Here is a 26,667-nt window from a genome sequence, read left to right on the forward strand (position 1 = left end):
CATAACATCCTGTATAATCGCAGCTTTCTGTGTATGGAGCTGCAGACCTGAAGAATCTGCTGTTTGGTGTCAGATACCACAACACACTTTCAGAGGTCTTGTGTGGTCCTTGTGATCAAAGAGTCATGTGTTTTGTTTTCACAAATGAGGACACAGTAATACACGTTTAATTTTATAAGTGTTTGTTGTATACTCTCATTTTCAGTTATAATAGCATCAGCCATGACAGGCTCAAATTTGCATCAAACCCAATACCATCATAGCTAGATTAACAACAACATGCACAAGGACTACTGAATAACATTAATTCAGCACTTATGCCTACTTTTAATAGTCCTGAATTAAAAACAGTACTCAAGGGCAGTTTTTGTAACACAAATTTTGAGGGTTTGCCACATTTCTTTATTATTTCAGCTTTTGTAAGAGGCTTGAAATTTCATTGACAAAGCATAAATAAAATGATTCATAGGAAGACAAAATCACAAACTTAAATACTTACCTCGAACCCTGGTAAAAATAAAACAAATTGGCATTTACGATGAATTTTAGGGGTTGTGTGCAGGCTTTTATCAGATCTGCAGTGAGAAGGTCTTCATTCTAGTTCTCCATAGACATTCTGGGCATGTTTCATGAAAAGATACAACTGAAATTATTACTAACATGAAGAAAACAAAGCATTGGAGAATCATTACAATTCACACTTATCTATTCCAGGTAATGATCATGAACAGACTAAAATAAAGAAACATTTCTGCTAACTAAAAAGGCAAACATTCACGTTAGTATGTTAAAGCCATCAGTAATTTTAACATACTAAAGTGTTCCTCTGATGCTTAAGAAAAAAAAAACCCTTCATCTAAAGACATGAAGGTCACAATTTGACATAAGATTGCTCTGTCTTCAAAAGTCTACACCCAAGCAGAACAGAGAAGCAGCGGAAGTGAAGCAAATGCCAATGGGATTTCTGGGAGAAAGGAGTCTCAGTGAAGGAGGATCAACCATCACAGTCCTCCACTGGCTCCAAGAAATTAAATCTGTGACTGAAGAGTCAGATCATGGTGATGGTGCTCAACAGCAGGCTCTATGGAGTCTCTGACACTGAGAAAAATGAAGAAGAGTGATTGTTTGGTAACTTGTGAAGGGGACAGGGGGCAGCTCAGGCGCTTTCACTGTCAAGCAATTGCATCTTCACCAGATGTTCAGGTTTGGCACCTCCTGCATGGTGCTCCCACATCTGCAGGTAAAGACGCTCCAAGTCTATTGTGTACTGCTTGGTGTTGAAAAGTGGGCTGCAGATACGCTGCTTCCATACGCGGGATCGTACCTTCTTCAAGCTGCCGGAGAAAACGAAAGACGGGTGTTTTAAATGTGCTACAAATGTTAACAGACACATTGTCTGCCCACACAGAGTGCATTACACACACAGCACCATAGTGGCTCAAGCACTGAACACTGTGTGTGCGCAAGTGAGGTCTTTGAGTTTGGACTGCAAGGTCACAGCAAAATTTAAATAGTATTCAATACTTGTTTTCCATTGTGTATAAGGGTTTATTCTTTTTCTTAACTTTTAAAGGTTTCTGCTGCTTGTTCCGCTGCTTGCTTATATATATATATATATATATATATATATATATATATATATATATATATATATATATATATATATATAAGCAGCGGAACAAGCAGCAGAAACCCTTATACACAATGGAAAACAAGTATTGACTACTATTTAAATTTTGCTTTGTGTCCTATTTAAAATATAAAAAAAAGGTATTGTGTCAGCTGTAACTGTTTTTTAAAGTGTTAATAAATAAAGTATTATTATTATCAATTAGTTGATGACTTACAATTCCATGTCTGTGCCGAGCTTAACAGCCACATCTTCGTATTCCTGGCGACTCTGTGCAATGAGCTCAGGGCAGCCAAGACAAGTCAGCTGGGAGGCAGCCACACGGGAGGCAAGTGTCTCACCTAAATGCATCAAATAGAGAAACAGGAAATGGTCAAAGTCAACAGAGTTCTTGCAGACTGGGAACAATAAAAAACCAACAAGACATACAATGCAGTTGCGTTTATTTCCAAATTATATTTGGGATTAAATTTTTTAAACACAGTTTTCTCTGATTTCAACCTCTTGTGTTGTAAATGTACATTATACAGACCTGGCATTGTGACCATTGGGGTGCCAGCCCAGAGCACATCCATGCCAGTAGTGTGGCCATTGCAGAGAGGCGTATCAAGGCAGACATCAGCCAGCTGCCCACGCCTCACATGCTCCTCTTTAGGGGCAACAGGGGAGAAGATGATACGGCTGGCAGGCAGACCCATGTTCTGGGCATACTGCTGGATGTTGGGCTCACCCACAGCTGGGAAGCGCAACAACCAGAGAACGCTGTTTGGCACACGTTTCAGAATCTGAAATAAGAAAGAAAGAATGAGCAATTTAACTACATGTGTACTAGTGACACAAAAAAGAATACAGATCTCCCAAGAATTCTGCCAGGCTGAGCTTACATTAGCCCACATCTGCAGAGTCGGAGGGTCAATCTTGTACAGTTGATTGAAGTTACAGTAGACAATGGAGTCCTCAGGCAAACCATACTGAGAGCGTGTGGTCACAACAATTGTTCTAGGAACCTCTTCTCCTGTGGCAGCCTTGTTATTGATCTTTTGGAAAAGGGGAAAAAGTGCAACACAGACTATGCAGATTATGGGTGACCATGACATGCAAAGACAAAAAAAATTGCAGAAAATTGATTTGCACACTTCAGTTTAAATACACTGGTACACAGGTTCTTATTATGAGCAGTGAAATTTGAGCGGGGAGGGGAGAGAGGGAGAGAGGGAGAGAAATGAGGCAAATGACAGTTCCATAAGACACTGTCAGCTGGTAAGAAACCCAACAGCAGCATCCCCATGCAGAAAGCAAATTCTTAAGGCAGTATGTCTTCAAACTTTGCATTTACTGTAGTTAAAGGTGGGGTCTCCGTTGTTTGAAAGCCAATGTTGACATTTGAAATCACCAAAACAAATACGCCCCTAACCCAAATGGGTCCCACCCCTCTTTTTATAGCTCCACCCCACACATACACCAGACAAGTATAACCCAAGTATAATCCAGACAAGTATTATGGCGGTACCTGTTGGGGCAGTATAAATAAATATAAATGAACTCATTGAGTAATACTATGGTAATACAAATGTGTTTTTGTAGTACTCTGTGTTGTACCGTGAAAGGTTTATCTCCGTTTCACACGGAAGATGTTCAGTTCTCTCCAGCGCTGGAAAGCTGATAATATATTAACACGGGTCCTGCTTCTTGCCTTATCATAAGCTTTTCTTCGCTTTCTTTCTTGTTTTTATCCGCCATGTCAATGTTAAAACCGCTTCCTGCTAATGTCACACATGCGCACTGAACACTCTCTCCACCCATATTGACAAGACACGCCCCTTTCTGCTCATTGGCTACACGTTAGTTTTGTTTTTGTTTTGTTTGGTGGCCCAACGCAGTTTTCTGAAGCATTTCTCAAACAACGGAGACCCCACCTTTAAAGTGTAGACATTTATTAGAAAATACCTGAGTGGTAGCTAAGCCATTGCTGACAGTGAAACTATTGATGGTGACTTGGATCTGGCCTTGGTTGATCATGTTTATAATGGCCTCAGCAGCCGTGTTCATTGGGATGACTGGCATGGAGAGGGTTCCGTTATTATCTGTGGACTCCTGGCTATCACAATCCATCTGGAAAAAATGTGTCTCATATCATCATATCAAAAATGTCTCATATCATCAAAGCAGTCACCTTAAAAGGTAAAAAGGCACAATGTTTTCTAGAAGTTCCTCGCTTACTTTGATGGCCTTGACGTCAGGTAGGCTGTCTAAAAAGGCTTTGAGATCAATTCCATTCAGTATGATGCGATTGTCAAAAATGTGTCCATTGGACTTGAAGTCAATCACAGCCTTTTTCTGAGAATCAAACACAAATCCCTTTGCATAAGACATTGTATATAATTAAAGCAGTTACAAAAATCCATAAACTTTCACTTGCCTTAAGGTGTGGGAACATGTTAGCATGATCCCCAATAAAGAAAGTATTAGGCATGTAGGCCATCTTCTCAGAATACTGCTCAGCCAGCTCAGCTGTAGACGTCTCCTTATCGGTAACGATGTAGTCCATGAAGGGAGCTCCACTGGTGCCCGGGTAGCCAAGCCACATCACCTGATGAGAAATCCATTTATTTGCCAAAACCTTTAAATACATACATGGTAAGCATATTATTCCTGCCAGTTTCTTTATTTTTACCTGAATGGGAGCTGGACGCAAGGCAAACAGCTCATTGCGGGCACCCTTGGTATAGCCATTCATGTTGACTAGGATGTGAACTCCATCTTGGTGAATCCTGTCTGCAGCTTTGCCGTTGCAGGGAATCTTATTCAATAACAATAACACAGGAATGTGAGCAACTTCATCAGCATGGAAAATCAGGAACAAATTCAAATCCGATTTTATCATTGCATGTTCTGACCTGGGAGAGATCAGTGAAGTGATGAGCCTCAGCCATCACTTTCACTCGGAAGTTAGTGCCATCATCAGGACTGAGGGCATAACAGAAGACCTGAAAATTGAACCAGGTTAGCATGGTTTGACCACAAATACATTCACAACTCCCAGAAACCACGCATATGAGTTAATAAACTCACCTCAAACTTCTCTGAGTTATGCATGCCAGGAATGGACTGCATGAGATGGGAGGTGGGGTGGTTGCCAAAGTCCGAGCTGACGTAGCCAACACGCAAACGCCCTCCACTTGCTTTCAGGTCCTTAGGATGCTCATAGGCAGGTTTATGAAGAGCATTGATCTAAAAGCCAGTCATAAGATGTGGTCATTTGATGGGAGTCAAATAATTAGATTAAGTACTATTTATTAATTAACTCTAGACGGTTTTAGGTTTCAGACAGAAAACACAGCAAAGCATTTAATGACACAAAAGTGTGATATAACTACCTTATCCAGGCAGAGGTTGCCATGCCTCTCAGCAATGGCTTTGCGGAAGCCATGGGAAAGAGGATACAACATGCTGTGATGAGGATGAACTGAAGGCAGACGGTTCTTTTCCAACTGGTCAGCCACAATGCTAACCAACTTCTTCATGCGCTCATCGTAATCGGTCCAGTCACACACAATCTGGAAAGAACAACATTTAAAACCTCATGACAATAATCACCAACTGTAAGCATCAAAACTGGTACCTGAAGAGTAAATAACATATGTTGCTTGTTTTGGATCATATTTCACTCAATTATTTTCTAATATTCAAATTTCACAGAGAAAATAAATGAGATCAGTCCTTTGTGGGGATGGCAAGAACAGCATTTTACTGGCTTCAAGTATCTGAAATATGTTATATAATCCCACCCTATTCATTGCACAGATCTGTTTTTATTCTTACTTTTTGTGTTTATCCTCATTTTTTAATATTCATAGATCTATGTTTGTTGTTTATTTTCTCTTTCCTTATTCATCTTTTTATTGCACCTTCTCTTTCCACAACAAGGAACATTCGTCTTTGAATAGTCGTTAAACACATTTCACTACATATCATACCATGTATGTTTATGTATGTGACAAATAAAATTTTATCTTTATGGTTCTTAATTAGCCGTAATTTTAGATATTTTGTTACTGTAGTTAAATTTATCCCGCATATGGGACCAATTTAGAAATATTGTCTGCTGAAATCATCTGTGCATGAAATAGCACAAGCAGTCATTTTTGTGACTATTTCCTAGGGCGCTATCGTATAAAACGATAACGATATGTATCGCGATAGACACGTGATCGATAGCGATAGAAAATGTGCTCAATAAAACGTTCAATTTTTTTTATTCTTAGTCAGAAGAAAACAGAGGTTGCGAAGCATGTTTGGTTGCATTAACAAAGGCACCCACTCTCTGGTAACCTAGCAACTTGGGAAGTGACACTCTAACAGCCAATCATGTAACAGTATCAAGTTTGGTTGTGCCATATCATTGTCGCGTGCTGGTGCTGGATTCCTCTTCAGTAACCGGCAACTGATAAGCAGAAAATGAGCCGCAGCGAGCGAGGAAATTGTAAATAAGAGAGGAAAAGTCAGCTCGCCAGTATGGCAGTATTTTGGATATTATAACTAGGGCTGAAATGATTCCTCGAGTAACTCAATTACAAAAATTATTCGAGGCAAATTCCTCTGCCTCAAAGCCTCTTAATTCATTCGTCATGTTCTTGTGCAATTATTTTGTGCGGAAGGAGACGCGAGGAGTTATCAGTCTTTTGATTTGAGGGCGCGGGCGCGTGCTAGTGCGGGCTGCAAAATGGAAGGGTGCGATAACAATGTCAATGAGCAAAGAGAAGAAACAAACAGGAGAAAACAACAGAAAATGTCCAAGGTTTGGGACGCCACCACCATCTGTTTTCAGCAGCAGGAAACATTGCTTCATAGCGCAGGGCAAGCCTCAGTTCTGAGCAAGTTGATATGTTTACATTTCTTCTTTGCAATCACATGCTCCTTTAAAGACTTTTAAAGCACACACACGTTGAGAGAGAGAGACTTTTATATTCTGATTAATGATATATTTATATATATGCTTAAAGCACTCGGTGTGAAACCATGCATGGACTCTAGGTCCAATTTCCTGTCCATGTTTTTTTGCCTCTTAATTACCACAAAGCATTCCAAATTAGACAGTAAAGGCTTGTGTTATGCCTGAGCTGTAGATTTAGAATATTTTAGTTCTGAAAGTTAAGTTGCATGACTTAAAGGCAGTATTTTTGTATTATTACTATTTATTTTAATGTATGCCTTAGTTTTGATACTAAAAAAAATAAGTAATTTGAAAGCAATTTATATTTTTGTTTTTGCATCTCAGAAAAGGGTTCATTTAAAACCCAGAATATTTGTCACTCAAATGTATTTAATTCTTCTCAGACAACTTTGTCATTGTTCACAGTACAAGTACAGACAGAGAAACAATGGGTAATATCTAAATGTTTATTTTTGATAGAAAATATTGTTGTATGCATTGCATGCTATGCATTTAAAAAATAAAAGTTCATTTTTCTAAAAAAGGAAATGAATTAGTTATTCATTTTAAGAGACCCGTCTTATTTTCTCTTGTATATTTAATATTGCTCTTTAATTAAGCAAAAATACATTTTATCAGATTACTCGATTAAATTTTTGGTAGAATACTCGATTACTAAAATATTCGATAGCTACAGCCCTAATTATAAGGCTACGAAAATATACTTGAATAGTTTAACTTCAAGTATGATTAGAGTAAGAATAACTTGAGTTACTTTTTCATATTTCTGCAGGTTTTATATTTCAAACTATGTTACTGTAGTGTATCGGGTTTGATTTTTATATTACAGATGTATCTCAGTCTACCTCAGTTTTATTTATGTTTACAAAACACTGCACATATTTTAAAACACTTTATTCACCAGAAGGTGAACAGCTAGTGAACTTCCTAGCACTAAATTCTCAGGTTTCTCAATGTTTATATTTAACACTTTGCACTATTTTATTACACTTTATTAAGAATTTCCTTTCATTTTGCACCTTAAATGTTACGATATAAGTGTTCATTGTGACTTTAGACTTATGTTTTCATTTTAATTATTAGAGTTTTCATGGTTGTTGACATTTCTGTCTTAACTGAGGGGATTATGATCAGAGGAAGGTTAAGTTTAAAATAAAAATTTTTAATTGTAATATATTTTTCTCCTGGTCCTTATTTTAAATGGGCCATAAAAATGTTCAATAATTATCGATATCGACCGATATGAAACACTGATTTCGTGATACAGTTTTAGGCCATATCACCCAGCCCTACTATTTAAAGCAACAGAAATGCAATAATATAAGTTTAAGCAAGTGATAAGCAAAGGTACTGCAATGCTGCAAAATATATGCTACGGCTAACAATAAAATGTGCATCAACAACAGCCTACTTACTATCAGGGAAGGTTAAAAATACCCTACATTTAAAGAGTTGTACTCATAAAATCTATCCTCTTAAAAACAATAAAATATCAGAGTATGCAAACAAAAAAATAAATAAATTGAATTAACGGGGTTGATATTTAAAGGGCATTACCTGCAGGCAGTGGGCAAGATTGCAGTAAGCATCTGGGAAGTCAGGTTTGAGCTTCAATGCCGTGCGGTAAGATGCAATTGCTTCTGGAATATTCCCAGAGTCCTGTGGGCACATCACATGTCACAGTGCTTATTATCCAGCAGCAAAAGTTCATATATACTTCAATACTTTTATTTGTAAACTACTAAACTGTGGTATGGTGTTTTTTTTAGAGATTCACTTGGTTTCTTGAAGAGAAAAAACAAAGAAATTAATTTTTTAGTCAGTATTAAGAAATTACCTTGTGTATTGAGGCCAAGTTACTGTGAGCATCTGCAAATGCAGGGTTGATCTGAATAGCACGTGTATAACACTGCAGCGCCCCCTGCACATCCTGCATCTCCTTTAGTGTGTTCCCCATGTTGGAGTAAGCATCAGCAAAGGTGGGGCTGATCCTGTAGGTGTACATGGCAAAAGAACATGCATAAAAAACTCTAAATCCATCATAAACACCTAAATTATTGAGCAAAAATAACAGCATGCCTGATGGCTTCTTTGTAATGCATGAGGGCTTCTTGCAGCTTGCCCTGTTGTTGAAGGACGCTGGCAAGGTTGGAGTGGGCTGCAGCAAACTCGGGAAACACCTGTTCATTCACGCACACACACACTTTAGGAATATGCTTCAGAAAAAAGGGTCATGAGTAAATAGCTACAAAGAGGATGTTAAGAGCCCCAACCTCAAGAGCTTTCCTGTACAGCTGGACAGCCTCTTCAATGTTGCCTTGCTCCCGTTTGATGTTGGCCAAGTTATTGAGCGAGTCAGCATGTGTGGGGCAAAGACGCAGTGCTGTGTTGTAACATTCCTCAGCCTCTGACACCTATGACAGACAGTTTAGTCTTAAACATTACATAGAAACTTTGAATTATTCACTGTGATGAATTTTCTAATATTCCAAGATATTCCTATTTCTGAAAGAAAAATTATAAGACTTCATGCTGAAATGACTTCATTTACTATGCTGACATACCAGTCACCAACGGTACTGGTGTTTTTAAGGGAAAAAGTAATATTAAGCTTGTCCAGTCTGGTTCTGAATATAAGCCACAGTCATAAGTACATATGCACACCCTGAGTCACAGAAACGGTCTGTTAGAGACTGTTCTAACTTTGTTCTTACTGAACACTAATCTGAAGTTTCAATTTGTGTAATTACAAAAAGTAAAGCTGTGGATATTAACGTTATAGAAAAATTTAGCTGCTTCTCTCTACCTCTGCAAAAAGAATACCTTGTGAAGACAGCATATAAAACAGAAAAACAGTACGCGGCACTGTACAAAGACATATTCTTACATTGCCCTTTTCCTTAAGAGCATTGGCAAGATTGCAGTAAGCATCAGGGAAGTGAGGCTGGAGCTCAATAGCACGTCTATAGGTGTCAATGGCCAAGTCTATCAGACCCTGCTCATAGTACACACAGGCCAAGTTCCCATGGACTACAGCATGGTTGGGGCTCAGACTGAGGGCTCGCAGATAACCAGCAACAGCTCTGAAAGAAACACAATTGCTGTAGATTAAAACTCAACCAAACGGTGTACTGAAGCATGATGTAACAACTATTAAAAACACGATAAATAAAAAAATGAAAAGTTTACCTGTCAAAGATGCGGGCTTCTTTAAGCACGTTCCCTAAGTTTATGTAGGCATCCAAAAAATTTGGATCCAAGGTTACTGCCTACAAAAGCAAACAAAAAAAACAACTAAATTACAGTTACTTTAATTGAACCAAGGTGCAATTACTTCCGAATTGGAAGCATACTAACCTTCTCAAAATGATGAATGGCTAGCCAGATCTCTCCCTGAGCATTGAACACGCAGCCCAGGTTGCTCCATGCCACGGCAAAGTTTGGCTGAGTCTCAATTGCCTTCAGGTAGCAGGCCTTTGATTAGGTTAACCATGAAAACAACAGAAAGAGGGGTGGAGAGGAGTAATAGAGCAGAAAGAGGAGATGTGGGGTTGAAAAAAGAGATTGAATAAAAAGGAAGGAAAAAAGGGGTAGAAAAAAAAACAAAACAGAGTTAGTGTCCATACTCTATAAAGCAAAAAGTGAGTCTACAGCGTGGGCTCGCATGCGCATCATACTGCTGCGCTAAGCTGCATGCTTTTTCCTGCGCTGCGCAAAATGACCAGCACCTTCACTCTGACTGACATTTTTCAGTTATGGTCTCATCATTGGAAGATACAGTATGAGACACACTATAATACACAGAAACTGAGTTTCTATATAAAGTAAATAAGGCAAAGGTTACCCTTGAAAAACAAACTAATACAAAAACCCTGACAGATTTAGCCTGACTGTGGTCACAACCTTAAATGCCTGTGCAAAGTGTAGGTGAAGGTCCCTGTAATGCGGGCGCAAAAATAGCCACACGGGCGGCCATTGTGTTGTGCCACGCCGTGGTCGCACTGTATTTGCTCGCCATTTTTCGCTGCGCGACTGCCGGCTCAGAGCACAGACCACAAACCTAAGCCCAGGTACACCTGAGATCACCAGACTGACACACTCTCTGGATCCAAGCAACCCTCAGGAACACAAAAGAGTTTGTTAAGTTTTGTTTGTCCTTTAGGGAGTATGGTGGGAATAATACAAATCTATTAAACTGCTTGCTTGCCAATAGTGTCCTGTACCGGATGTTCGGTCCGCTGGGTGCCATGCTAGGAGGCTAGCTGGGCAGATCTGTAGTCTACAGGCCGGGGGAGAAGGGAGAGGGGAGCATTTGTTGCTCGCAGGCGCGTTTGAATCGCAATAGAGGGCGTTCTCTCGCTGCGCAACCCATGCGTCGCTGCAGACTCACAGCGCATCATCGGCTCAGCAGAACGCTGCAACTCCAAATCAAGAGGAAAAACAAAATGATAAACCAAAGCAACAGGAAAAAAATAATTAACAAGTAAGAGTTAGAGGGTTCTTACTGTGTTTTTGTTTGCTTACTGCATCCAATCCATATTTCTTTTAATTACTGTGTTGGGCGATGTTAAGGTGTACAGAGAGGTTTTAATTTAGCTTAATATTTTTGCCAATTGGTTTCTTTTTCCTCATTTCTTCAAAGGTAGCCACAAGACAGAAGAACTCAGTCATGACGTTTTTGTTGTTGTTTCTTTTTTTTTCTTTTTTTTTTGCTGGCAGTTACAAACCCGTTACCATATTTTTGGACTTTGTCTGGGGGTAGCGGCCGCAGCTGGAAGAAGAGGAGAGGACTGATGCTGCCCTAGTGTTCCTTTCCGCCGGACCGCACCTACGCAGGAAAAGTGTCACCCACCTGAAACCTTCTAAATAACAATATCAGTGGTGGAAGAAACCAAAAGAGACAAAATAAGAAAACAAGAGCGTTAGTAAAAGTTGACAATCAATACATTCTTTTTATCTGGATAAAAAAAAAAATCCAGAAACAAATGGATAAAAAAAGTAACGAGATATTCTACGCAATTTTCAATCATGCTATTTAAAGCAATTTCAGTTGTAAAGTGATAAGAAAATGCTTATGACGGGATGGGAGAGAAGAAAGGCTTTGTGTTACATTTCATTCAAAACGTTTATTCATACTGTTTAAAGGAAGTAAAAGGAGGGAGGCTAACTGGCTTGATCTTCCCCAAATGAACTGAAAACATGTCCTTAGGAATAATATTAATCATAGCATTAATGGCAACACAAAAATGAAAAATCATTCCTGACATCATTTTCTTTACTTTTTTTTACTCTTACATGGTTTAATACATTGTTTGCTTTATCCTGTCCTGCCTTCTTGAATCCTGCCCAATAGGTAAAGAAAAAGGTCTGTGGTTTAATGATTTGTATCTAGATGAATCCTCAGGTCTGAAATAAAAGAGGTCAATGCTTGTGCTGCGCGTGTAATTCTTTCTCTCTATCATCGCATCTGATGCTTGCAGTGGAGTGCAGATAGGGAGCTGCCTGCCTGGCTCAGGCCAGGGCTACCATCACAGTGTATAATCACTGCATAACATCTAAACCTCCCAGATGCTACTGAGCCAATCTAGGTAAAAAAAAAAAAAATAAATAAAGAAATAAAAGGAATATTCAGATTTAAATATGGAGAACATACAGTAGTCTGGTTATTGACAAACACTGTGGAGCCCATAAAGGGCATCAGTAAGCTTGGCTGGAAGGTCAGGCAAGCAGCTCTGTGCGCGCACACACCACGGGCCCTGGGCTAGCGCGCGGGGGGTCGGAGCGACAGAGCTGACATGGAGGGGTGCTGAAACCCTGGTGCTCCTCCCCACTCCTCCCCCCTGAGGCAACAAATAAGAGGGCTTCTAACTGACATGCAGAGAAATTTCTCTGTTGACACTGGCCCAAATCTACAATTAATCCAAAACACAGTGGTCTAGTTAAGGGCAGGTAAGGCCTTTTTCTTTGTTGGTGGAATACCGGCAATTCCATCCAAAAGGAGGTGTGAAAAGAAGCCGATTCACATTTGACAAAATTAAAAAATATCAATGGGTTTGGAAGCCATCTTATTTTCAGCATAGCAAATATCACTAACTTCATATCAAATCCATTGTTTTGTTCAAGACCGAGCCAGCATAATCCCTCCATAACTCTAAAGAAAAAAGCATAGCATAACAATGTCTGTTTAAAAATTCCCCTTTGGTAAGAGACAAAAGGACCCAGCCTTTCTTCCTGTTTGAAGGGGTACTGACTGAGAAAGTAGATAAGAAGGCAGCACAGAATTTAAAGACAGCAAAGCAGAAAGAGTGAGAGAGGGCAACAGGACAGCAATGAAGAAAATGTGTGTGTGTGTGTGTGTGTTTGGGGGAGGGGTTTGTTAAACAAAAATTCAAAAAAATAAATAAATGAATAAAAAGACACTATAAAAGAGTTCCCTCAAACTGTAGTTATAGTGGCTGGTCTTTCAGGTCTTACATAAGAGCAGCCTGATGGTATAAGGTACTGGAAGATGCATCGAGAGCATTGTTGCCCTTCACAACCAATGACACTAGCTGTACTGCCAGGTCTGCTGAACAGTAGATTAAGTGGTGGTATGGGACTGATATGAAGAACATGTGTAAAGGTATGGAGAAGAAAAGAGTAGAAAGCACCACTTGTTTAGAAAGCAGAAGGTCTTAGTGCTTGTTTGGGTCAGGGAAGCACTCACTTCCAAAGAACAGCATTTAAAAAAAAAACAAAAAAGCTATGAAGGAACTCCAAATTAACTAATATCTAAAGGAAAAAGCAAAAAAAAGGACACCATGCACACATAGAAATGTCAAAACAGACCTTTGCCTCTTCCAAACGCCCAAGAGCTTTAAGTAGGTTGCCCAAATCGCTGCGTACACAATACAGATCCTGCAAGAATGAAAAAAAATATTATATATATATATTTATTAGTATTTTATTTTAATTATATAGCTGCTGACCATAATTCATTTGCATTAAATATGCATTACTATTCCTTACCGGGTTGTACTGGAGAGCAGATACATAAGCCTGAACAGCACCCTCCATGTCTCCCGCTGCAACCAGAGCTGCTGCCAGGTTGATGTAGCCATCGATGAAGTCTGGCTTGAGGCGCAGCGCATGACGATAATGTTCAATCGCCTCCTGCAGCTGACCACGCTCCTTAAATACATTGCCCAGGTTGGAATAGGCCTCAGCAAGCATAGGATTCTGCTTGATGGCCAGAGTGCTGAAGTGAGCAGACCTGTGTTCAAGGAAAAAGTCCAAAATATAAACCAAAAGCCAAATGTTGGTGCAACAATAAAAAACAAGAATCATGTTTAAAAGATGCAACATCCCCAGCAAGACCAGCAGTCAGTCTATTCAAAAGTTATGCTGCCCTGCAATTTTGGTATGGCAACACATGTAATTGAATTCAATGGAAAATTTTGCAAGGTCCCTTTTAATGTAAAGAAGAACAGTTGAAAACACTGCAGCAAGTAAAGATAGAAAGATAGATGCTTATAAAAGAGCAGAAGGCTGCCTTGTCTCTCAGCCCAAACAGGGAAAAAACAGTGCAGCTCTGGAAGCCCATGGAAAGGAAACCATTACACCAAAACCCCTTTTCCACCAAAAAGAAGCTAGTGCTTCAGAGCTAGTGCTGATTCAAAGTTGGTTCCACTTGTGATCCTTCTAAGAACTGGTTTGCCTTTCCATCGGTTAGAGAGCCATCACAGAGCCGAATCTGACGTCACAGTATACGTGTCACGTTTCCCAGCAACTTTAGCGCAGCAGCGGGAAACACAAACACAAAAACAATGGCGGATATTGCTTTACTGTTAATGCTCATGGCTTTGTGAACCTACATTGGCATCCAAACGCAACGAATCCAACGTGTATGTGCAGCTCCATGTAATTTGTATAAACGGAGGTTGCAATTCGAGAAAGTCCATAACATTATTTTATCATTAACACAGAAAAAGGTTAGCCTTTGCATGTAGCTATCTACTATCATGTGTGCTGATAATTGATCATATTGTGGTAAAGTAAAAGTGTATTAAACATTAGTATACTTAAGGTACATTATCAAAGGTGCAGCCCCACATTACCTAGCCCCACCCCCAGCTCCTGACACAAGCGGTTCTTAAGTCTATACCAGCAACGTTTTGGTACTACTTAAGAACCACTTTTCCTGGTTCAGAGCCGGTGCTTTGGCTGTCAAAAAAGAACGAACTGGTTCTAAATTAGGCTCTGGCTTCAAACCAGCACTCAAACTGCCTCGGTGGAAAAGAGGCACAAGAATGTCTTACCTGTCAAGCCTGCGACACTGGAAGTGGATAGAAGAAAGCAGCAGCAGAACCCCGGTATTGTCCGGCTCTTGCCGCCACAGCTGCATGCAGTGGCGCTCTGCCGCCTCAAAATCGCCCGACTGATACTCGCGGTGTGCCAGTTCAGCCAACCCTTGGAAGGAAAGCATACGTTTTGTTGGTTCTGTTGCACCAACACAACCCGAAAGGAGGAGGGGGAAAACAAGATGTTAGCAATAATGGAAATGAGGCAAAAATAAAATGATACGAACAGAGATGACATAATTATCATGCTCATGAAATATAGGAGTCAAAAACATGCTAATAATGACTGAGTCTCTCAAGGTAGTAAAGTTTTATTAACTTTAGAGAAATTATGTTTGTATTAAAAAATATCATTCAGAGAAACTCATTCACAGAAGGTGAAAAATAAGATTTGAAAAAATGTCTTAATTGAAAAGAATTTAAAGGATGAATTCAGACAGATCTTCTTGTTTTATAGCTTGCTCATATGTTACAGTTTGCACATTGTGTACTTCTTCAAAAATCCGTGATCTCCATGTCAGGACGACTACCAAATACTATCCTGTATTTGGGTCAAATACTGAACTCATCCTTCAAATAAACAAGATGCAGTTATGGAGGGAGGAGATATGAGAATGAACTTGACAAGAAAAGTAAACATTACTGATACCAAAGAAAGTTTACAGTCAATAATCAACTCCACTATACCCATCTGAAGAAAAACAAAGAAAACCAAATATTTAAGAAGGTTCTGTGTGCTCTTGTATTTGCGTACATCTCGTCCAAACACACATGTTAAAGTTTTCTGCAGTAGGGAATAAGACGTGTTTTAATGCCATATTTAATTTGAAGCTCGGTCCCTTGGGCATAATAATCATAGAAACAAATCCTATTGGCTTTTTTATTTTAAAAAATGCAGCTTGATAGCTTGCTTGCTTGCTCCACAGGGTTTATACTCTCATTCTGAGTAAATACCAGCGGCCATAGAAATGGGACAAATAATAATATCATCAACCACCAGAACTGAAAGCTGAATGATCCTACAAACAGGTGTAGGAGCAAACAGAGGTCTGTGGAGTAGGCAGGTAAATAAGACGAGTTATTTGCTTGTTGGGAGTGACTATTTACTGAAATACTTACTTTTTAATTCCCTTTCACTTTGTCCATTTTTTCCCTGCACTTAGATAAGCCTAGAAAATGTCGCTTTGCAGCTAAAGGTATTAGATATAAGCATAAAACATGCGCATATACATTAATGAAAAGAATATTTCCCTAATTAGCATCACAGAATAGCACTTAATTGTCAAAGTAAACACGAATATAATTTAAACACCGACGAGGATAATATTTTATTAACAAACGAACTGTATGTTTGCACATTTTAGACTCTAGACTATATGGGGCTTCAATTGTTAAACATCAGTCAGTTACATTTGTAGAGGTGAAATGTATTTACTACGTTCTGTTCAAAATAAATTAGCTTGTTGTCCAGTTTACCTGTGCTGTCGGCCACGTTTCCCACAGAGCTCGCCATCTCTCCTCCTATCTTCTGGTCTTGCAGACTGGTCGTCAGTGTGACAATAAATAAGCTACTAGCTCAAATAAATACAACCCAACTGTTACAAGTGGATCCTATTTAATTCAGCAGCAAAAGCCCTGCTACAGCATTTAAAATAAAACTGCCAGGATACTGTAACGTCTTTCTCCTTCTCTAGCTAGCTACCTAGCAATATTAGCTAAACGAAAACCGGTTCATTCAAGTCATGAGCACAAACCAAACACCAAGTCGAATAATTTTTGGTTATTTTGGTGTATAATAACACGCACTATCGTACACCCAAGCCGAAATATAACTGCAAGATTTGTGAAAATCGAATGTTCTAGTTCTTATTCTTTACCACAGCACTTATTCTGCTAACAACCTCCTATAACAAAATGGCGGAAGAAGGCCGGACTACTTTTGTTATAAAAACTAGGTCCACATCTGACCGATTAAAAGCATACTTTGGAACATAAATAAAATATTTATATAGTTAGAAACTGTCTACCTTGTTTACGGTGAGTTACTTAAGCGTACAAGAAAGTCTTGAAATAATATTTATAAGTTATAAAAGAAAATTTATTGGGTATAGTGCGGCGGAGGCACACGGCAAACGTTGTGCTTAGAGTAAAGTTGTATTATGGCGCACAACACTGCGGCAAATCAAGCAGGTGCCATGCGAGATTTAAGGGGGTGAGATTGTATACCACAAGCCGACCACTTTAACTCACATAGTACACTTCTCGCTCTACTGCAAGACAACTATGATATCTACAGGTGCATCTCAATAAATTACAATGTCGTGGAAAAGTTCATTTATTTCAGTAATTCAACTCAAGTAGTGAAACTTGTGTATTATATAAATTCAGTACACTGACAGACTGAAGTAGTTTAAGTCTTTGGTTCTTTTAATTGTGATGATTTTGGCTCACATTTAACAAAAACCTACCAATTCACTGTCTCAAGTTAAAATACTTCATAAGACCAATAAATTTTGGCCTTCTGGGAAATATGTTTATTTATGGTACATGTACTCAATATTAGGTTGGGGCTCCTTTTGCTTTAATTACTGCCTCAATTCGGTGATCAATCTGTGGCACTGTTGAGGTGGTATGAAAGCCCAGGTTTCTTTGACAGTGGCCTTCAGCTCTTCTGCATTTTTTGGTCTTTTAGTCTCTTTTCTGGGGAGCATGCTTGCCACCAGCACTATGGTCATTTAACCAGCTTTTGGGAGTATGGGCAGGTGACAAATACTGCTGGAAAATGAAATCGGCATCTTTAAAAAGCTGGTCAATGGAAGGAAGCATGAAGTGCGCAAAAATGTTCTTGGTAAACAGGTGCAGTGACTTTGTTTTTCAAAAAAAAACACAGTGGACCAACACCAGCAGATGACATTGCACCCCAAATCATCACAGACTGTGGAAACTTAACACTGGACTTCAACTTGTGCTATGAGCTTCTCCACCCTTCCGCTAGACTCTAGGACCTTGGTTTCCAAATGAAATACAAAACTTGTTCTCATCTGAAAAGAAGACGTTAGACAACCGGGAAACAGTCCAGTTCTTCTTCTCTGTAGCAGAGCTAAGATGCCTCTGATGTAGTCTGTGGTTCAGGAGTGGCTTAACAAGAGAAATATGACAAATGTAGCCAAATTCCTTGACTAGTTTGTGTGTGGTGGCTCTTGATGCCTTGACCCAAGTCTCAGTCCATTCCTTGTTAAGTTTACCCAAGTTCTTGAATCGATTTTGCTTGACAAGCCTCTCAAGGCTGCGGTTCTCTCGGTTGGTTGTGCATCTTTTTCCTACACACTTTTCATACACTCAATTTTCTGTTACCATGCTTGGATACAGCACTTTGTGAACAGCCAGCTTCTTTGGCAATCAATGTTTGTGGCTTACCCTCCTTGTGAAGGGTGTTAATGATCATCTTCTGGACAACTGTCAGACCAGCAGTCTACCCCATGGTTGTGTGGCCATTTTTGATGGCTCTGGAAACCTTTGCAGGTGTTTTGAGTTGATTAGCTTATTGGCATGAGATAGGGAATTGGTGGGTTTTTGTTAAATGTGAGCCAAAATCAACAACAATTAAAAGAACCAAAGACTTAAACTTCTTTAGTCTGTGTTTACTGAATTTATAATACACAAGTTTCACTATTTGAGTTGAATTACTGAAATAACTTAACTTTTCTACGACATTCTTATTTATTGAGATGCACCTGTAGATTTCCTAGTTGTCTTGCAGTAGAGTGAGAGAGAGATGTAATAACTTGTGAGTTGCTCAAATATTTACATGAGAACTGTGCGAGACAGTGAATAAGAACAAATAAGAACCCCTATACATATATGTGTAGTTTACCTTGTACGACTTCTTAAGAGTTATCTTCAACAACCAACAAGTTTCATTTCCAATCAATTAGACTGCTGGGTTATGTCAAAAAGTGAATGGCACATAGTTGGTGTCTTAGATTAGGTCGCAGAAAAATCAACATTCGATACTCTTAGTTACACTTATTTAAATTTCTTTTCTGGCCAGATGAGGCTGGACATTGTCATGCACCAGGAGGAACCAAGGGCCCACTGCATCAAGTGTCTGACAATGGCTCTGAGGATTTCAACCCAATACCACTGGCTAGCTAATGGAGGTCTGTGTGACCCTTCAAGGATATTCTTCCCCAGACCATCGCTGACCCACTGCCAAACTGGTCATGCTGGATGATGCTGCATAACATTCCCCACAGTATCTCCAGACTCTTTTACGTTTGTCACATGTGCCCAGTGTGAATCTGATCTCATCCACAAAGTGAATGGTGTGGCAATGGCGGACCTGCCAATTCTGGTCTTCTCCGGCAATTGCCAATTGAGCTGTGAGCACAGGTCCCACTAGAGTATGTCAGGTCCTCATGCCACCCTTATGGAGTGAGTCTGTTTCTGACAGTTTGGTCAGAAACATGCACACACCAGTAGGTCAATTGGTAGGGCTCTGGCAGTGCTCCTCCTGTTCTTCTACACCCAAAAGAGTAGATACTAGTCCTGCTGCATGATTCACTTTCATCAGTGCATTAAAGCTTTGTCAACTTAAATGCAATGGAATGGCAAACTATGTTCACTATTGATGTAAAAGCATTTGCTACCCAGAACTGGAAATATGAAACAGAGTGCCAAATACTTTAAACCCTACGAATAACATTTATTCAAATTTACCTGTATTTAAAACCATATACCAGAATTATTTCATTTTTACAGTGAGATTTGATGAGTGAACAATTTTTATTTGGGAATTCCCTTTTTCAGTCAACAAGGAGGAATGTGTGATAAAATACTATAAATCTATTTCTATAAGATTTTTATTTGATTGCAAAAACCCTAAATACAATTAGAGATCATAGCAACAGACCTTCTTTGTTGCAATTTATAGTAAGAAAAAGGTGGTTGGGGAAAAGTCGATGGTCATCTCTCTTTTGGTGTGCCAGTGTCAGAGATATTTTAGGAATAAAAATAAACCAACATCATCTGTTCATAGAAATGGAATCAAATGTGGCATCTGCTTAGCTGGAAGCAAAATCTGTAGCTACAGTAGACCTTTGTGCATAAACATGAAGACCTACAGTAAGAGCCATGTGATACTCCTGATGTAGGTATAATGATGAATGTTGTTTTATTACTAGAATGAATCCATATACATTTACCAAGCAGTCAAACCTGACACTGGTTTCTCCACCTTGTGCCAGATGGATTAACATATTTAAACAAGATGGATCTAACAATACTACATTTGTATTGTTTATGAATGGATCTACCTTTAGATGGTCAACATGACATTACATTCCTACATTTCAAGGACCAGCTAATATTTCACAGACACTCCCACAAAAGTCACATCTAGAAAAAATGTACAAAAAACAAATATGTTATTACTTGCATCAATAAAGGCAGCCATGGTTACTCTAGCCTATTTGTGTAAAAGTATTTTTTCAGAGGAACTCCATTTGGACAGTCTTGGACTTGCTTGAACACATTATTTTAGCAGCTGCAATTCAACACAATGCTTGTTTTCTCATAAGCAACCTCCTTTCTAATTATTCACTTACAGCACAAGAAGTCAAGAAATCAAGTTCATCACACATTTCCTCTAGATTTTTCATGTGCATTTTCATTTCCTACTTCTTCCCAAATGTGTTCTATCGAATTCAGATCCCTTGACTTGGAAGGCCACTGGATAACACTCATTGTCATGTTCACAAAACAGTCTGACTTTTGCTTTGTGACATGATACATTATCATAATTGAAGTAGCAAGTTGAATATGGGTAAAATGTGGTTATAAAGGGATTCATCTTTTCAGCTAAAATACTCATTCAAGTGATAATTGTGTAATGTGTAGAAAGTCAAGAACAGAGGCTCCCCTACTTTTTGTTGTTGTTTGTAACAATTTTACAATTTAATCTTACAATTTAACAATTTTTAAAACTGTTCATAGAAATGCAGCTTATAAATCCCACCTCTAGATGGCTCTGTAAGGGACACTCTCACTCACTCACTCATTTTCTACCGCTTATCCGAACTACCTCGGGTCATGGGGATCTCAGGCGTCATCGGGCATCAAGGCAGGATACACCCTGGACGGAGTGCCAATCCATCACAGGGCACACACTCTCATTCACTCACGCACTCACACACTACGGACAATTTTCCAGAGATGCCAATCAACCTACCATGCATGTCTTTGTACCGGGGGAGGAAACCAGAGTACCCGGAGGAAACCCCCAAGGCACGGGGAGAACATGCAAACTCCACGAACCCCCAACCCTGGAGGTGTGAGGCGAACGTGCTAACCACTAAGCCACGGTGCCCCCCTGTAGGGGACAATGGTCACATAAATTATGCTTTGACAAAGCAAAGAAGTCTTTGCTATTCATTTTCTTTTTTTCTTTATTGACATAGTGATCTAGCTCGACTATGACCTCCTTGGTCCGAGCGAGTAACAAATTCGGTGCTCATCCGGGATAAGCACCACTGAGTGCTTGGAGGCTAATTACCAAAGAATTACAGGACCAGAAGATTGAGTTACAGATCCCAGCATTCCAGTCCTGGCTATGCTGGGACATCAAGAAACGACTATCAGCTCGTCAGCACTTCAAACACCAGGGCATACTTCAGACAAGCAGTTGTTAGCCAGGGGGAAGGATAGTTGGCTACCTGCAAGAAAATCAACTACAAAGCCTGGAGGACCATGGATTGGCCCACTTGCTTAACTTTAGTGACCTCATCAATGATCTGAGCACTACAACCCCAGGTGGCATCATATTTTAAGAATCAAATTGGTTATTCTAATTCTGAATAATAATAACAACAGTACTAAATAACAGTATTTATATATAAAAAGATTGATGAAGGGTTAGTAGAAAATTTTACAGAATCAGGGGTAATTTTAACTGTGTTGAAAGTAATCAAACCTGGTACATTTCATGAGACACTCATTACTAAAGACAACCTCACAGTAGCTGAACTGAAATGGGACTCAACTCAGGGATAAAAGCAGTACTGATTTATTTCAAGAGCTGAGCAAATGCTAGAAAACAGGACAAGGAAACTCCTTAACAATTTGGATACAGGCTAACAGGTGTTTGTTCCTAAATAAATGGGGCTGATTTTCAGAATGTCAGCAAATTAGTCGAAGGAGTATTACTTCATTCTTTATATCAGGGTCTGAATTAACAGCACACTTATCATCAAGAAAGTAATCTCAACACAGGCAGTAAGTGATGGCCAGATTTTAGAACTGATAACCCAGTCTCTGAGTGAAGAGGTTGAGAGACAAAAAAGCATAGGGTCAGACAGTAGGTCCATAGTCACTGTAGCTAGTATAAAACAGCAGGCTGATGTTAATAGGAAGCACAACTCTAAGATGTAGGTCATTTGAGAGGCCATTCACAAATTCCCCAAAATTGTAGAGAAAGGTTTAATGTCCCTTGGAGCAAATACTCAACAGCCAGCAGATACTATGGTTGCTGGTTACAGCATGTAACTAAAGACAGTGATATTTGTACTCATTGTTTCCAATGTGGTAAAACAGGACACAGCTGTGGGTTGCCTTTTAAAAACCAGTTAAAAGCTAAAAGGAATAAGGTCACTGGGGAGGGACCACCAGTGACCAAAGAAAGTCTTGCATTCCAAACTCCTGTAAATGCAGCACAAGACAATGCTGAGGCCACCCAAAGAACACAGAAGTGATGTCAGTGCCTGAGTTCAGATGCAGACAGTGGGGCCCAAGTCAGTATTGTTGAAAATTAGTGGCTCAAGCTAAACTTATCCAATGTCAAAATTCAACAATCATTACTAACCAATAGTTACCTGAAGGTGACGGCAGCAAATTGATCAGTTTGATGGGTGGGTCAAGGTCCTACTTAAATGACCAGTGTCAATCATGAAAACATAGGTGCAAATGCTGGTAAACCAATATGGGTAAGACTGTCCATTAATTGGTTTCAATGTGATAGAATAGCTAATTAGAGAAAGTGGTGGGCTGACAGCTAAAGTTAGCCTAGTTGACCTCCTCTTACAGGCTATGAATTTGCAGAAGGATACAAGTGAAGCTCTAGTTAATACAATATATTCATACAGTCTTCCAGAAGTTTTAGTGAGCCATGCCATGAAGATTGGGAAGATTGGAATTACCATTACATGTGGCCAGAACCATGAGGTAAGCTGTCACTTGTAGGCTTTCCCTAGGGGTGGCACCATGATGTTTGAACCAGTTCTTGGAAGGAACATTCCTGAAGGATTGGATCTGTTGCCTGTATTTGTGAATGTCTTACAGACTGGTTTTAGGTAACATAGCACCAGTGACTGGTACACCAGTGTGTATAGAGCCTCATGCTTAGAGGATGGAAGATTGTGAAAATGGTGCATTTTTGTGTTCAACTCAGCTCAGTTCAACAGATGAGGAGTTTCGAACAGAAAAAGAGCACAATCATTGAAGTCTATAAATACAGTTTATAGTATACATTACCCTGCAAACTGGGTGTTTACAGTCTCTACTTTAAAATCTTGTGGATAACTTTCCAGTTCAGAAATGCTATAACTCTATATCAAAACCCTTGTATAAGGAACTTAAGGAGTATCCCTGCCAAATAGAAAACATGGAGTAAATGTCTGTACAAAAAAATTGTGAGCTCTTTAAAAGTCAAGTGAGGTATGTTGACCTCTTGGTGTCTGGGGACGGAATATAAATAGACTCTCAAGACTTGGAAGCTGTGAGAGCATTGAAAAGTGAGGATCATTCATCCAAGACTTCTCCTGTCTTGCAAAACCTCTCTTCGTATTGCTTCAAAGTCCAGCAGATGGCAGTCAGACCACCCAGGCCTTGCAGCGACATAGGAGTAAAGGCAATCCAAGAAAGTGATAAAGGAAAGCTACCCTCCCGAACCGCTATTACTTGGATGACACAGAACATTAGGCTGTAGTTTTCAAGTTTGTGGAGGTGATAGCCAGCCCACCAATACTAGCTTACCCAGATTCTGAACTGCCATTTGTCCTGCACACAGACACTTCCAACAAAGTTATGCTCTGTGCCTAGCCAAATTGCAACATATTCATAGGTAGGACCCTTCAATGAGTTCTTTCTCCAGGATCACCCCTGAAAATATCAAGGTGGCTCAAAGTGAAGACTCTGCCATCGGTGAAGTTATATCTTTGAATGGAAAAGCCCAACAAACATGACAAGTAGCAGCTACAAAAGAAAACAAAACGGCTTCTCTCTTTTCATGATTGAAATAGACTGGAAGTGGAGGATTGGATACTGTACCAAGTAACTGGACAATACAAACAGCTGGCACTTCCCCAAAAGTTTAAAACCAGCATGCTGAAAATGCTGCATAATGACCCTTTATGCAGAAACACATTGAGGAGTATGTGTTAACTTGTCCCTGCATTAAGCTAAAGTATTATCATGTCCATCAAAGGGCACCAATGGGATCCATTTCTTCAAGTGCACGATTTGAACTCGTGAGTGTAGATTTCACCTTTAGCCCAGTAAAGGTGGTTATGAGTATATTCTCATTCTCATGGACCATTTCATCCAATTTTCCTTAGACATATCCAACAACGTATATATCTTGTAAGACTGCCACAGAAAGGTTTTCCAAGGCTTTATAGCCTGCTTTGAATGCAACAGCTGTCAGGGATTGCACACTCACAAACCACTCCATACTACCGTACTCACAAGGCAACCCAGTAGAGAGACTAATCCAGACACTCCTTCAGATTTTGTGCACCATGGAGGAAGAAAAGTAGAGTGACTGGAAAGAACACTTGGCCCACATTGTTCATGCATATAATTGCACCAGCCATGAAGGGACTGGTTACTCTCCATTTCTCCATGTTTGCCTGTCAACTTACTGCTCAACCTGACAAAGAATCCTTTGCACATCCTTTGAAGTCTTTGCACATAAGTGAAGAAAACAAGAATGAGACAAGCCAATATGATTGTACCTGCAAACAGCCAGAATTATTCATCCAAAGAAAAAAATACTATGCTGGTATAGGCACCATCCTTCAAACAGGTGACCAAGTGCTTGTTAGGAATCTGTCTGAGCAAGGCAGTCCAGGGACATTACATGCTTATTGGGAGAAGAAAGCAAACTCAGAGATGGCCCAGTGTACAAGGTCCAGTCAGAGACAGGCAGTAAGACATTTTGTGTTCCTCACCTCAAACACTTATTGGATAATGAATTGTTAATGAATTGCCCTTAGAGGAACCAGTGCTGGCTAACAAGACAGACAATGGACCAGACAGAGGAATGCCCTAAGACAGGAACCTCAGACATGGAGGAATCTACCTTGAACCTGCAAAAGACAATTCCCTGCTACAAATGAGTTCAGTGACTATGTTCCTTTAGCTTCACGGGACCACTGTGACCTCTGCCCACCTGCTTGTGAATTCTACCCAGTGAGTAGATCTGACCAACAAGAGCACCAGGTCCATGAGTTTAAACAGGAGAGTGCGATCCAGCAAAGCCTAAATACAGGGTCAGTGACTCCAGCCAGAGATCAGGAGGAATGTGTAGGAGACAGAAGTCATGTAGAGAATGAAAGAGTCACAGAGGGTTACAATGCCAAAAGAAATGTTTATGCATGACACTGAGATTGTATGAATGGGTAGACCATTTTCTAGACCTTGGAGAGCAAAGGAAAAATCCCATTGGGCAGAGCAACCAATATGTGGACAAAATTGTTGGTAACTTTACATTAAAGAAAAAAACCCACAATGGTCACTGAAAAAAATGTAAACTGACAAAATTAATAATAAATAAAAAATTACTGAAAGCTGACTAATGAAAATCAGACAAATCAGGTTTTGAATTGGGGTTCGGTAGAAGCATTAAAAAAACAAAAACTAATGAAACAAATGAAAAATTATGATACCCTTAGCTTAATAATTTGTTGCACAACCTTTTGAAGCGATCACTGCAATCCAGCGATTTCCCTAACTCCCAAAGAGACTTCTGCACCTGTTGACAGGTATTTTGGCCTCTAAACCTCTCCAGTTGTCTCAGGTTTGAAGGGTTCTTTCTCCAGACTGCATGGTTCAACTCTTTTCACAGATGTTCACTATGATTCACATCAGAGTTTATAAAAGGCTACTTCAGAATAGTCCAATGTTTTGTTCTTAGATATTCTTGGGTGTTTCTAGCTGTATGTTTTGGGTCATCATCCATCTGGAGGTCCCCATGACCTGTGACTGAGTGCATAGAAATGCAACTTATAAATCCCAACTCTAGATGGCTCCTGGCTCTGAAGGGGACAATGGTCAAATAGATCAAGCTCAGACAAAGTCAAGAAATATCATTAAACTCAAAGCCTGATTTTTTATCTTTTCTGATCGTTGTCTTTTTTTATTGATACACTGATCCAGCTCGGCATTACTCTAACCATTATTGGCTCCAACCTCCTTGGTCTGAGACAAATAACAACTGCAAATGGTATTAACAAGCTTGTGTTTTTAGAAAACATGCATTACACCATTTCACCACCCAGTCCATCCTCCTGAAGGTGATAAGGCCATTCTGAGGCGCATTTCTGTGCACCACAACTAATTTTTGTTAGTGTGATATTAGTGAACATGCTATCTAAATTACTATAAATTTGACTTGTAATACAAAAATAAAAGTTCTGTTTGTAAATGAAACTCTTTCCCAGAGGTCTTGAGTAATTACTATTCATTTGTGA

The 26,667-nt window shown here is 39.5% G+C and overlaps 1 protein-coding gene across 3 annotated transcripts; it reads right to left on the reverse strand.

Annotated features, from left to right (window-relative positions):
• Positions 1-379: 379 nt before the first annotated feature.
• LOC132856337 (UDP-N-acetylglucosamine--peptide N-acetylglucosaminyltransferase 110 kDa subunit) lies at positions 380-16,833 on the reverse strand. Of its 3 annotated transcripts, none has more exons than XM_060885875.1 (22): positions 16,400-16,833; positions 14,882-15,032; positions 13,593-13,836; positions 13,413-13,481; positions 9,942-10,058; positions 9,774-9,853; positions 9,472-9,667; positions 8,858-8,998; positions 8,664-8,764; positions 8,422-8,575; positions 8,142-8,243; positions 5,008-5,187; positions 4,703-4,861; positions 4,528-4,617; positions 4,305-4,430; positions 4,050-4,220; positions 3,851-3,967; positions 3,578-3,742; positions 2,515-2,667; positions 2,163-2,415; positions 1,848-1,971; positions 380-1,334 (listed from the first exon to the last, which is right to left on the reverse strand). In XM_060885875.1, exons 1-22 carry the CDS (start codon positions 16,434-16,436, stop codon positions 1,157-1,159), a joined length of 3,108 nt encoding a protein of 1,035 aa, XP_060741858.1. In that variant the 5' UTR covers positions 16,437-16,833; the 3' UTR covers positions 380-1,156. The 3 variants fall into 3 exon arrangements, with proteins under 3 accessions (XP_060741858.1, XP_060741857.1, XP_060741859.1); XM_060885874.1 differs by having other exon boundaries at positions 14,882-15,062; XM_060885876.1 differs by lacking the exons at positions 13,413-13,481; positions 13,593-13,836; positions 14,882-15,032; positions 16,400-16,833 and adding an exon at positions 11,319-13,374.
• Between the last annotated feature and the right edge of the window lie 9,834 nt (positions 16,834-26,667).

The sequence above is a fragment of the Tachysurus vachellii genome, chromosome 13 (assembly GCF_030014155.1).
Source record: "Tachysurus vachellii isolate PV-2020 chromosome 13, HZAU_Pvac_v1, whole genome shotgun sequence".
NCBI classification, from domain to species: domain Eukaryota; kingdom Metazoa; phylum Chordata; class Actinopteri; order Siluriformes; family Bagridae; genus Tachysurus; species Tachysurus vachellii.

What these genes read in the sequence shown, in the direction of transcription:
- LOC132856337 (XM_060885874.1), bottom strand. Translation starts at nt 16,436, where the DNA reads ATGGCGAGCTCTGTGGGAAACGTGGCCGACAGCACAG. An exon ending in CAGTGTCGCAGGCTTGACAG is followed by an intron (nt 13,837 to 14,881) that starts GTAAGACATTCT and finishes CCTTGAACACAG; the next exon opens with GTCTGCTCACTTCAGCACTC. An exon ending in GGCGTTTGGAAGAGGCAAAG is followed by an intron (nt 10,059 to 13,412) that starts GTCTGTTTTGAC and finishes ACCTAATCAAAG; the next exon opens with GCCTGCTACCTGAAGGCAAT.